A 14,126-nucleotide genomic window follows, 5' to 3' on the forward strand; every position below is an offset into this window, starting at 1 on the left:
CTATTCCATTTTTTTGTGTATATTTTGTAAAATAGTTTGTATGTACTGAGATCGTATGGATGTAAATATTCTGACAGAAAAAAACAACATGTTGGTTTAAAAAAAAGAGAACTATTGTGTGAATAAATACTTGAACAAATGAGTGAGTCTTTGTTGTTTGTTGTCTATTAATGTCTGTCAGCCACTTCAGACTGATTTTTGTACTACACAGGTGTGCATTTACTGTAAGATACGTCGTGTTGTTTCACCCTTATAACTAAGGCTTCTCATGAGTGTTATCTGATAGGGTAGGACAGCATGTCATATCTTACAGACTAAGGTTTGTAGTAACTTCATAAATGTTCACATATTTGCATATTTCATATTGCTTTTAGCAGCTTGTAATATGACATATCACACAGTGAGTGTAAGTTTGGCGTACTCAAATTATTTGCATGAGTGCTTGCAATGTTTACTGGAGCCATACTTTCATAAGCATAGTGTGTTATTAAAATGAAACAGAAAACACTGCAAGCACCTGTGCAAATACCTGACCACCCACACTGGAACTCACGTATCATGGGCTTCTGTTACATGTGTATCTGAAATGGCAAAATTCTGTAAAATTCACTTGAATTCATCCACATGGAACAATGACACACATACGACAACATCAACATGTATAAAGATATGTGAATCATACCAATAAACTGAATTAACACATTTCTGGTTTGACAAAATACTTTATTTGGCAAGCTAATATTGCAGGTGTGTATAACTAAAACATAATTTTAATTTATATGTTGATAAATTATGTAGTTTAGGTAGTTGATATAAGCATCATTTGGGATACACTGTTATTTTTGCATACTACACCATGCTTGGTAAGGTATGTAGTTATGCAATAAAGATACACTCAATCATTAACAGAAATCCAGGGTTATAAAAAAGGGAAATTCTGGCATTATTTCAACAAATAGTCTTTTATCCTCAGGAAATTAATGCCTTGTAGTTTTACCAGAGGTAGTGCAGCATCATTTTGAAGGCAAACTATTGAATGAAGTCTGAATATAAATTATACAACCCATAACACTAAAGTAAAGCATTTTCTGTATATACCACAATCGTTTATAGCTTCCATATGAAGTGTAAAAGTATACTATTTCATCTGCTAATTGACCACATTAGAAAGACCACATGTAAATAAACCAATTGAAACAGTATACTTTTACACTTGATGTGAATGTTATAAACAAGTGTAGCACAAAGAGAAAGTGCTTTACTTCAGTGTTACTCATTGTAATATGAATGCTATAAACGAGTGTAGCACATAGAGAAAGTACTTTACTTCAGTGTTACTCATTGTAATATGAATGCTATAAACAAGTGTAGCACATAGAGAAAGTGCTTTACTTCAGTGTTACTCATTGTATCAACTTTAGCCAGTTGAATTTGAAAAGAGGTAGAAGGGTCTTAGACACACCAACAGGAATTCAGTTTTAACATCATACATTGATCTTTAGGATTCACCTCCCAATACCGCCCTCTACCTTTGCTTTCTTCTCCACATTCCCTCTATCATGGGTCATGTAGTCAACTACACCAAGTTACAACATGAGGATTTTGCCAAATTATACAAATTTCAAAAGAAAACAGGGCTATTTTATTGCACTTTACAATGTGAGACACAAATAAAGAAGATTTTTATTCACTACAGTTCTTGTATATTGATAAAGAATCACATAGTTATGGAAATGATTGCAACAAAATGTATTTGTGAAGACATCAACACAGCTAGAAATTAATTTCTTTCCCCTAAATATCGTGTAAAACTTTACAGGTTTTTTTTTTTACAGTATACTATTGTACATAGCCTGCTAGAACTGATCAAACTTATGGTAATACATAATACGGATGATATAAACACTCACACAGTTTGTCCTTTAAAATAAGCAACTTAGGGAGTATGCTGTCTGTACTGACATTTATTTTGATAACATAAGGAGACATGTCTTTTCAAGCATGGAGTTCGTTTATGATGGCAGTGTCAAGTAGTGCACTGGGTGCAAAAGTCATTGGATGTGAATATCACTCTTGGTTATTGAAATTGTTGCTTCAACTCTTTCTTTTCTACAATTTCTACAATTTCTACACTTCTGCAGATTTGTTGTGCTCTGTTAAAAGTGAATGCTGTCAGAGTTTTCCAACTTTTGAGTTGAATTTTGTTGAGATCATCTAGTTTTCCTGTTTCAGCACACAGTGCACTTAAAAATCTACGTGATGACACCATTAGAGGACAGTATTCATCATGGTGGTGAATTTGAAGTTACTGAAAAAGCATTAATTTTGAGTTCATACTTCTTTTTGTGACCTTTGACCTTGCCAGGTTATTTGACCCCTGACACAATCATAAGTCAGTTTTATGACAATGAAGAATGCTGTTATTTACTTCAGCTTATAAGCTGGAGACGGTCGATCTTTTCACACGGCAGTTTCAGCAGTTTGTGGGAGTATATCAATCTGTAGTTGACTATCGTCTGCCGATATCTCCTGGTGACACTGTTCAATCTGTCTAACCTTAACTCTTAGTTGTATACAAACTTCACGTTCTTCGTTAATCGCTTTACAGTATTCATCATTCTTTGCCTGTAAACAATGAGAAATAACAGAAAAAATTTGTAGCAATTGCTCATTGTAGACAATAAATAAAAAGTTCAACAAATAAAACTAATCTATTGAGGTAATAGTTAGGCCATACTCTGAATAGTATTGGCTTAAAGATTAGTACTCACTTCCAACTCTTCATTTTCTTTCATCAAGTCATCCAATATTTGTTGTAGTTCATCCTCATCATCCTGTTATTCAGTAATTAAGGAAACTTTTGAAAAATTAGTTGGATTCATGTATATTATATTTAGAGAGAGAGAGAGAGAGAGAGAGAGAGAGAGAGAGAGAGAGAGAGAGAGAGAGAGAGAGAGAGAGAGAGAGAGAGAGAGAGAGAGAGAGAGAGAGAGAGAGAGAGAGAGAGAGAGAGAGAGAGAGAGAGAGAGAGAGAGAGAGAGAGAGAGAGAGAGAGAGAGAGAGAGAGAGAGAGAGAGAGAGAGAGAGAGAGACTTGGACAGAGAGTGAGAAGGTGACAGACAGTTACACAAAGTGAGAGAGAAAGGAGAAAGAGTGAAGTATATGTAAGTGTGTGTAATGTATATATATGTGTGTATATATGTTTGTGTCTCTATTTTGCAAACCATGGTGTCATCAAAGCACACAATTCAAAAGATACACTTTCACTCTCTGAAGAAGAAACAGTTGGACTGTTTACATCCACATTATTTGCTGTTTGTTGTCTCTCTTCATTAATTTCATTGATCTCAGCTTTCAGTCTTTCTACTTCATTTCTTTCATTTTCAATCCTCTTCTGTAATTCCCTTCCAAGAACCACCAACTCCTCTTGTTCAGATACCAAGTAACTTTCTTTTGCCAGCAGGCTTTCCATTGACTCTGTACAGAGCGCAAAGAGAATTGGTTAACTATTTGATAGTGAAAATAAAAGTACCTACACATAATACCAAATGAGGGCGCTGTTACACAAGCCCAACTCAGAGAATGCAAATTACCTCACATTACATCGCTCTTGCAGCAATGGTCGATAACAGAGTGCAACACTGTTAATGCATACACATACTCAAACGGTTATCATTAAGAATCAAATATGATCATGGAGATTGTTTCCATGACAACACCCTACCTTCATCTGTTTCTTCAACCACATCTTCTTTATCTTTTTCTATCTTAATTTCCAGAACTTTTGGTTCGACTTGTTCCTCGGTAATAGTTTCCTCTTTACTTGTTTCCTTTTCTGTCTCTTTCTCCTTTGTCTGCTCCTTGACCTTTGATTCTTTGACCTTTGGTTCTTTGACCTTTGGTTCTTTGACCTTTGGTTCTTTGACCTTTGCCTCCTTGACCTTTTCATCTACTTCCTCTATTTTCTCCTTGGCAACTTCAGCTTTTTGTTGTTTCTTGCTTTGTCGTATCTGTTCATAGGAATTGGTCAAAAATATATGAGTAAATTTTCAAAAGTTTTTTTAAAATCATTTAGAAACCATACCACGTATACATCCAATACTGTAATATTATGTCTTACTGTGGTTGTCTGTTTATTATATTCATTGTCATTAGTACAAACTTAGACATCAGACTCACTGTGGATAAATGGAACCTGTTACAAGCAGGGAAAGTAAACAAATGAATTGGATTAATAACACTTGGCACAGCATGTTGGAAGTACAGACACTTGTATTACATTCCATCATTTCATAAGAACAGTTTTATGGTCACTTTACATAATAGTTCACATTCAGGAAGAAATGTCCAGTTCCCCTGGCATTTCATGTACACATAAAGAGACCATGAAACAGTTACTCATCAAAAGATGGTGTTTAATACAAGTCTCTGTACCTTCAACATGCTGAGGTAAATGTTATTAATCCAATTCAGTTGTTTACATGTACTTTCCCTGTTTATAACAGGTTCCTTCCGTTCACGTTCTGATGTTGGCAGTTGTAATATGACAGAAACCCATGATTTGTACGTGCCAACAAGATAGACTCATTTGCATGAAAGCCTGCAGTGTTCTCTGTGGCCATACTTTCATGAGTATAGTGAGTAAAAGTACAGTAAGAAACACCACAAGTACAAGTGTAAATACCCCAATTATGCCTCACTGGTAATCATAACGTTCTGTTGTATGATTATCCACTCAATTTCTTTCAACTATAACCATGCAAACATTTGCATACAGGTACATAATTTGCATACAGGTACAATAATTTGCATACAGGTATACTCATTGCATACAGGTACAATAATTTGCATACAGGTACAATAATCTGCATACAGGTACAATAATCTGCATACAGGTACACTCATTTGCATACAGGTATACTCATTTGCATACAGGTATACTCATTGCATACATGTACAATAATTTGCATACAGGTACAATCATTTGCATACATGTACACTCATTTGCATACAGGTATACTCATTGCATACATGTACAATAATTTGCATACATGTACACTCATTTGCATACAGGTACAATCATTTGCATACATGTACACAATGATGTTTTAGTTACTGCACTGTAGTGTAAATACCAATGGTATGTCTGTGTCCTGATGCAAGTAATCACTGGTGTAATATATACAAGAATATAACATACCTTTCTTTTCAGTGTGGTTACAATTCTTTGAACTTCCCACAATTTTTCTTCAGTTTCCTGTGAATTCAAGTCATAGTGGAAATGAATGTAGTGTTACAGGTTGACATAGGTTGATGAATAGGACATCATATTATCAAAGATACATTACTACATCACACATGAACTGGATGGTAATCCACCAAATACGAGAAGAGGCAGATAACATCAAGATTCGAAGGCAAAAATGTCCACAACTGGAGGTGTAATATCATTGGTACACAAAGGGATAGACTGTAAGATACGTCATGTTGCTCCCCCTCATCGACCTCCTCTCCAGTTGACCGATGTGTGAGGGCGCCCCATCATGACATACCTTACAGACTAACAAATGGATAATTCAACCCTACCTGGTCTCCTATCCCCATATTCATGTCTTGATGTAATTTGGCAAGTATGGCTTCCTGTCTCAACAGTTCATCTTCTAAAGTTCTGCAAAAAAAAGAAGAAAGAAAGATAAATTTTAATTTTCAGAATGGTACTCCACATTCAACACTTTATCTGTTAGGCTGTCATCAAAGAAACCTGATCAATGTGATAACTCTGACAAAACATTATTTTTGACATGACAGTCTGTAACCTTAACTTGAGGTAAACTACCCATGGGTGAATGGTATGGTCCAGGTCGCAACAATGGGGTGACTGATGGTTAGTCTTCAGAAATGCCAACAATCTTGGTTTTGAAAATAACAGAAAGGTTTTCCCAAACCCCAGTACTATATACAATCAGAGAGAACAGTGGGATATTCACCTTACTGTGTGATGGATTGGAACGACAGTGAAAGAATTCTGAGCTATATCACTGAAAGAGATGACGCTGACACAATGACAGCGAATTATAAATGAAGTATTTACTCACACATGTACATCAGCAGGTAGTTCAAGTGAAGTTCTTGAAGACTGCCATCTCAGTGGTTTGACAGCTCTACCATGTGTGTAACACAATAGAACGGGGAAATCAATTATTACAGCTAACACATGGCACATTAGTATTACAGTATCTCAAACTACAATATGAAATTTACGACTTGACAGAGAATTGTGAAATCATTAAATGTCGTTGATTTCTTGCAATTTACACTTAAAAATCCATATTGTATTGTTTAAGAGAGGATGGAGAAAGGACTAGATTAGACTAGACTAGACTAGACTAGACTGCACTGCACTAGACTGCACTGAAATATTGAAAACATATGTACAAGAATATCAAATAATATTCGATAAAATAATATTTGATAAATCAAATTTCTGAATGACAAGGAAATATCACAATGATTTGTTAATTCAGTTGATGGTTGTATATCAAATAATAAAGCAAATTAAAATGACTTCATACTTACTTTTTGAAAACGATGTCTTTGAAAAATACCTTGTGATATTTGAATAAGACAAGTAACACTTTATGGTTGAGGTGCATTGTGGGACTTAGAACTATGGCAACATTCTGTAATGACATCTTGTTCTCCTGTTCCTGGTGAAAGTAAACATTTCAATAGTGAGTTCTAAACTTTTCCTTCTTGTTCCTTTTGAAAGATAAAACACAGTATTTCAAGAAAATTTCAAAAATGAATCATCTGCTGTGCCTGTAGTCTGCCAGATCCAGGCTTTCCTTCTGCTTATGGTGGTTACATAAATGGAGTCTGTAGTCATGAAGTCATGATGGTCAAATGGTAAGAATGACCTACTTCAACTTGTCAAGAGTTCAATTTGAGCCTCACTTCTGCCATTTGTGTCTGAGTGGCTAAAGTATTTGGGCAAGATTTGAACCCAAGAATGTGTCCCAGTCTACCCAGTTGTATAAATGGGGACCTTGTAGGACAGAAGTTATTACAATGTGAAGAATTTAATCCCATGTGCTTATGGGAGCTACAAGTAATTGTACTCTTCCCATTGGGGTTGATAAAATATAGTGAGCACCTTGAGCTCTCAGGAGGAAAGGCAGGTTATAAATTTGCATCATCATCATCATCATTATTATTATTATAAAGGTCATTGTGTTGTTATAGGTCCATGCCAGATGCTGTAATTGTAAAGTGCTTTGTGCACATTGTGGATAAGAACTATAAATAAAAAACTAACATTATTATTTGATAAGAATATTTGAATAATGTTGGTTTTGATTTTAAAGCTGCGTGAAGTGTCACAAATAGTACAATTTACCTACCCTGGGTGAAGCTTTGCTGTCATTTGCTAGAATTGAAGCGTAATATAGTAAAACCCATCTTGTTGAGTTGGAAAGTTTGAACTGAGAATCATACTTAATACAACAGCAGCATTGAATACTTACTCTGTCAATAACGTGAGACATATGAACAAATATCCATGACAACAGTGTAGCATTACAAACTGGTAACTCTAAAAGTAATTTTTTAAATGCTTCAATCTTTGCATTGTCGTCTGGCAGAGCTGAAAACAACAACAACAACAAAGGTAAGATGATTGAACCTGATAATGAATATTACACCTGATATATTGGTATGTTTGAAATTACAAACAGAAATCAATACCTACAAATAGTAAACGACAACCAAAAACATATCCTATTTTGGATTAGTTCTGAAACCTGAGCCTAAATAATTAACATAGTATAATCTGGCTACATCACACTCAGCATTCTTCAGCTCTTACACAATGCCCTTCTGTGGTCATATGACAACTGTATGTCACCAAATTGTATAGAAGAACAGCTGAAGAAGGTGGAGTGATTTCGCCGAAATATACTATGTAAAATATTACACTCGAGTGTGAAACTAATACAAATAATACTTAAACTGATCTTGTATAATTTTAATATCGATGTATGTCTTGGATGACATAAACAATCGTCTTCACTCAGCAATGAGCTAAAAAATTTATACACGTAATAATATTCATCTTGGTTAATATAACAAAATACTTAGATTTTCTTGTTCAAAGTACCACTACATCAAATGATCCAGTAAAGTGATAGCACGTGAAAAGTAATTTCTTTTACTTACCTCCTGCTTCTTCAAACTTTGGCATGAGTTGCAAAGTAAGAACTGGTTCAGGTAATTCTCTTAAGTACTGCTTCAAAAGTCCAGCCACAGCATGGATCTCATAGTCACCTAGGTTGATAGGTTGTCCTTTGTCGTATTGGTGTCGTAATTGTAGTAATTGAGACTTGACAGCTGACAGTCTGTATACACCTTCCACATGTAGTGCTTTAGGAACAGAGTAATAATAGTAGAAATGTTAACTATGGTTTGGAGTTTAAGTCTTTGCACTAAAAATCAAGTAGCAAGAAATCAAGACAACAGGTGGACCATGAAACTCACAGAATGGGTAATTGCAGGCAAGGAAAGGGAAAAGAACATGAGGAAGACAAACATGAAGATGGAGAGATGAAATAACCACATACAGTAAAATGTCGATTATCCGAACGTCGAATATCCGAATTGATCGGTCATCCGAACTGACTATGTGTCCCCCGGAAAAATCTATTGTTCTACTGTCAAAGTAATGTTTCGGTAAAAATGTAAAGTTTGATGAATGACGATTGACATGTGAATGAGCGCGGTTTGTCTTGGAGCTACAGTGTGTATTGTTTGTAAACAATCACTATCCACCCCTTGAATGATGTGATGTTAATGACGTACGGTAAAACAAAAGACGACTACATCGAGTGCATTGGAACGATCACACCTTCAATAACATCTCAATAAAGTTGATCTCCTATTGACCGCCCCGTTGTCTTTTGTCTTTTGTACGATTCATAAAAGATTTGAAATGATTGTGAAATGGTGAGAACGACATGTTACACCCTGACTATAGTGTCGACTTTCAAACAACTTGTCGGCATGAGATGTAACGCAACCGTAGTTGCGGCATTGCTACTTTGACCATTGACTGTGATACCGAAAAGATGATTGTCGGCCAGAAGTGAAAGGAGTTTCGTTTCTTTTTCCAATAAAGATTTTCAAAGGTGTAAATCTATTTCAGCTTCGGCCTACCTATAAATATGAGATGTCTAGGAAGAAATCCTCACTCGATCGTCATACACATACAGCCTACTGTTTACATCGACTGCTAACATAAACCGAACATCATGTCTACAAAGTCCACGTGGCTGGTGTGATTGACCAGATCGCTTCCACTGACAGACAGGAAATTTCAGACTAACTTACTACGAATGAAGCAGACCCCGGATACCAAACTTTTGATGACGAAGAGATATTAAACGATGCTAAGAGTGACAATGAAATTGATAGTGAAATTGAAGATAAAGAAAATGATGTCCCATGTGAACCAGTACCATCGCACGGCGAAGCGGCAGCTATGTTTTCTCGGTGTTTATTATGGTTAGAATCGCAGCCTGATTGTGAACCTACCCAGTTGTTATTGCTCCGTAGTTTACACAAAAAAGCAGCAGACAGCCGTGCAATGAAACAAAAACCCCTGACTTCGTTTTTCCTGAAGAAAGAGAACTATTAAACCGCTGCCAAAAGACTCTGAACTTTATTTTTTTTCACTATGAGTGGCTAAATTGCCGACACATCGTTTGTACACATTTTCATGTCTGTGAACACTATTTATAGATGCAACCATGACAACAGTGCGTTGTTATCAGCTGTCCACCACTTCGTCGTCTTTCTTGTAAATACGTTTTTTTTATTTCTTCTTGTATATTCAACTCATTATTTAGTTTTAGTATTAAATAAGTACAATTCATTTAAAAGGTTTCTATGTAGTACGGTACATTTCATTTGTCTGAGAGTGCATGTAACATGTGTAAGTGTGATATGCACCGTATGTGTACATTCATTCTGTATGAGTGCGACCTTTTGACCCCGCCCCGTACCATATCTTGATGCAGATCGCATATCCGAACTGACCGCATATCCGAACTAAATGCATGTCCCCGTAAGTGTTCGGATAATCGACGTTTTACTGTACATGAATAAGGCAACATGGAGTAGAATGGCAGGAGACAGATGAGAATAGAAATTGCTTGAAGGAGGGCTTCACCCAACATTGGATGAACATTGCCTTAACTAATTGCATGTAAGGAACTAACTATAAAGTAACCAAAAATCACACGGTTTAAGACTAATTTAGATATTGGGAATATCGTCATTATATCTTGAAAAATTCTTCATCTTGACATTGTTAGAAACATGCCTGACAAATTTCAGACCAACTCATCCTGTACTTTTTGAGTTTAAACTTTTGTACCAAAGATAATTTGTTCCCTAAATTGCAAATCTATGGTGCCTACATTTTGATTTCAACAATTTCCAACTGGACACTCTAAGTAACAACCCCACCAACCATCAAGGCAATCAGCCCCAGCAGTTTTTAATTATAAGTCATTCACACACATGAGAAGATACTTCCATACCCTCATTCACATAGTTTCTAGTGATAGAATTCTATACCATGACAGTATATAACTAGTCAGTGTTTTTTCTAAGGTGAGGGTAAAACTGGCCACAGAATGAGATAAAACAGAAAAACCTTGCATAGTTTTTGATAAGTTATATCATAGTTGTGTCAAGAAATCCCGGTAAAATAGCTGAGGAATTCATGAAAATTTTACCCACATACTTACTACCAGGGAGTTCTAAGCTATTGTGATATCTCTGATGGTAGTTCTGCCACTACCATAACTTCTATGAAGGGAATTCTATGACAGTCTGTTAAGTTTTTACTTACCATTTGTTTCAATGTAATCAATACAATCTCTGACAACTGCAGGGAGTTCTATACCATCATAGTATTTAGTTCTTTCTACTGCTACTGACAGCGGTACACCAAATACTGCCTTGTTGCTTTTAGCTGTTAAAAATCAAACAAAGTCATTAGTGTACATAACTAACATTGATTTACAATATCATATAATGCATAATAACTGTAGTTATTAATGTTATTATTTCTATTATAGTATGTTTTGGTGTCCACATTTCTAGGTGTTTTAGTCACTAGCATGGTCATCCTGACTGAATTCAGAGCCTAATAAATTAATAAAAACAAACAAACAAACAAACAAACAAACAAACAAACAAGCACGCACACAAACAAGCATATGAAATCTTCATCTTTCATGCTACCTACATTGACCTACCTGTTACTTCCTCCGTAGTGTCCACATTTTGTTGAGCTGATTTCTTCCTCATTTTCTCCTTCTCTTTTCTCTCTGCTTTGCTTTCTTTTTCTTTTTCCTTCTTCTCTACTTTCCCATCTTTTTCCTTTTTATCTGCTTTAGAGAATTTCTCCTTTTCTCTTTTCTCAGCTTTGCCATCATCTTTATCTTTCTTTTTGGTCTTACTGTCTTTTTCTTTCTCCTTTTCTTTCGTCTTTACTAAACCTCTCCTGAATAGTCCTTTGGATTTTTTGCTCTTGGCTGGGCTCCTAATAAATATGAAAATCAAGAAAACAATATGTGAAAAGTGTGTGCCTCTTTCAACTTTACAGAAAAACTGTTTTATAGTTATAGAAAAAATAAACGTATATGGAGAAATGAGAACGTGATAGATAGATAGATAATGTGATAGATAGATATATGAATTCAATCTGCAATATACATATCATATCAATAGAGGCTTAGTACAAACAAACAGGTTGTTTCACAGAAATATATATTCGTGACTGGCAGGATATTCAAATATTTAAATTTGCCACTAATGTTAACTCCCCCCTCCAAAAACAACAACACACACACACCAAAAAAACCCAAGCAAACAACAACAACAGCAACAACAACAATAACTACAAACAAACAAACAAACAAACAACACAAAACATTTCAGATACAAATACTAATTGTACCATCTTGAACAATGATCTTGTCATCTGTCAAAATTGTTGCAAAAAATGACAAAATTATATAGGTGCATGTAGTAGTTGACTTTCACTATACCAGGGAAGTTAGGTTTGTCATCATCACAGTTGTGTTAGTCTTGCACAAACATAAATTGATCAACCTGAATGCGATATTACTGCAGGGCCAAAAATAAAACTTAACAAGGCATTTTATTTTGCAAAATAATAGGTTCAAGTGAACATGGGTAGGCAGCTGGCTCATGACAAAGTATCGGGTTAATTTTCCCCTTTGCCTGTCTCTAGCAGCACTATAGATAAACTGTCATTTCATACCCCCCCCCCCCCCACCTGCCTTCTCTTCACAAGATATGGCCGATTTTGTGACTCACAAATTCAACTGGTAGACAGGTTCACATGCCCTTAAAAGTGTCATTGTTGCGAAAAAGTCATAGACTCTTACGAGAGTCAAGATCAAGATATATGGTTTTAACATAATACAGTAATTATTTTTTACGTCACGGAATTAGGACTTTCTCTACTATTTTCTTTATTCAACTTTAGAGCCATAACCTACCTGTCATCATCTTCTTCTGACAATTCAAAAGCTTTATATCCTCGGTCCTTCTTGTGTTTGTCTTTCTTCTTTACTTTTAGAAAATCTCTCTCTTCATCTGAATCTGTCAGCAATATATAAGTTGTAAAGTATAATTGCACTGGACTTATTTGCTATGGGTCTTCAGTGCTCTGTCCCCTCCAGAGGGGATGGAAGTGTATAAATATTGACTCCATATGTCCAGAGCTATGTATACATGTAGATTGCTGGTGTGATAGGAATGGACAATTTTCATATCACTATAGCCTGGAATGCATGTGGATTGGGATTTGAGATTTCACTTTCATTGATACATCATATTATGTAGCAAATATACAGATGTGTATATACAAAATGTATATTGTATGTATATGATATGTATGTATACATATACATGTACAATGTATAATTTATATATATATATATATATATATATATATATATATATATATAAATAAAACTTAACAAAAAAGTGTATGTAAACTTAACACCCAAGAAAGAGTTCCAGTACTACCAAAACTATACATGTATATATATATATATATATACATATACATATATATATATATATATATATATATATATATATATATATATATATATATATATATATATATATATGGAAAGCAAAATCTAAAATCACAATCTGTGGTATGGATGTATTACTGATAATAACAATTCACTATTAAATATACATCCATGATTTAACTATATTTGCATTTATTACTACCAGAACAATTAGGTCTGACAATGGATCACTTAGAAGTACAACCATATTTTTTTCTGTGTGATTTTTCAAAACAAAAAAACATAAAATATTGAAACAAACAAAAACAAAATACACACCAGAATATAATTTTTAAAAGGCATCACCTGGCACCTGTATTAAACATCAATATGGGAAAACGGAGCAAGAGTCTGAACCAACAATTGACTGATTGATCACACACACGCACACATACACTTTTTTTTAAACAACAGACATACATATTCATGACTGTTGTTGATAACATGATTGCAAGTGACGTACAGGCACGTAGATATTAAAACAACGGTTTTGTGGCCAATGTTGCGTCACCTTACCATCTGTGTAGCTCTCATTTTCATCGTCTGCCATGCCACGAAAATCAGCATCCCTTGGGTCGTCTGCACTCATTTTGTTGAGGTGCGATGTGTCGACTTATTTAGCATCTGAAAAAAAATGGGCGATTCCCAAAAACACAAATTAGATGGGCGCTGCCATTTTGAGTGGAGCATGCTGGGTAAAGAGCCAAGTACGCTGTGCATGTAGGGACACATTCCGTAATGGCGGTACCTTCAAAACAGTAACAGGATTCATCTCGCGGAGGTAAGTCGAATGTATGTGATTCTCAAGCAGTTTATTGGAATATTTTTGTACAATTCGACTAGTATAATGCTTGTGACCATTCGTATACATTTTGAAGGCAATACACCAATTTTTGAACCATTTCACACGATTTTCGAAGGTTGTGTCAAGTTCGACTTCCGTTCGTTTTG

The 14,126-nt window shown here is 35.2% G+C and overlaps 1 protein-coding gene across 2 annotated transcripts; it reads right to left on the bottom strand.

Moving 5' to 3' along the window:
* Positions 1–810: 810 nt before the first annotated feature.
* LOC144447427 (uncharacterized) lies at positions 811–13,830 on the bottom strand. 2 transcript variants are annotated; one of them, XM_078137448.1, is made up of 14 exons: positions 13,692–13,830; positions 12,591–12,693; positions 11,319–11,605; positions 10,910–11,032; positions 8,215–8,418; positions 7,524–7,642; positions 6,577–6,707; positions 6,096–6,161; positions 5,587–5,668; positions 5,201–5,257; positions 3,725–4,010; positions 3,260–3,477; positions 2,772–2,834; positions 811–2,625 (listed from the first exon to the last, which is right to left on the bottom strand). In XM_078137448.1, the coding sequence occupies exons 1-14, from the start codon at positions 13,762–13,764 to the stop codon at positions 2,461–2,463; spliced, it is 1,977 nt and encodes a 658-aa protein (XP_077993574.1). In that variant the 5' UTR covers positions 13,765–13,830; the 3' UTR covers positions 811–2,460. The 2 variants fall into 2 exon arrangements, with proteins under 2 accessions (XP_077993574.1, XP_077993575.1); XM_078137449.1 differs by having other exon boundaries at positions 10,910–11,025; positions 11,315–11,605.
* Between the last annotated feature and the right edge of the window lie 296 nt (positions 13,831–14,126).

The sequence above is a fragment of the Glandiceps talaboti genome, chromosome 16 (genome assembly GCF_964340395.1).
Source record: "Glandiceps talaboti chromosome 16, keGlaTala1.1, whole genome shotgun sequence".
Lineage (NCBI taxonomy): Eukaryota > Metazoa > Hemichordata > Enteropneusta > Spengelidae > Glandiceps > Glandiceps talaboti.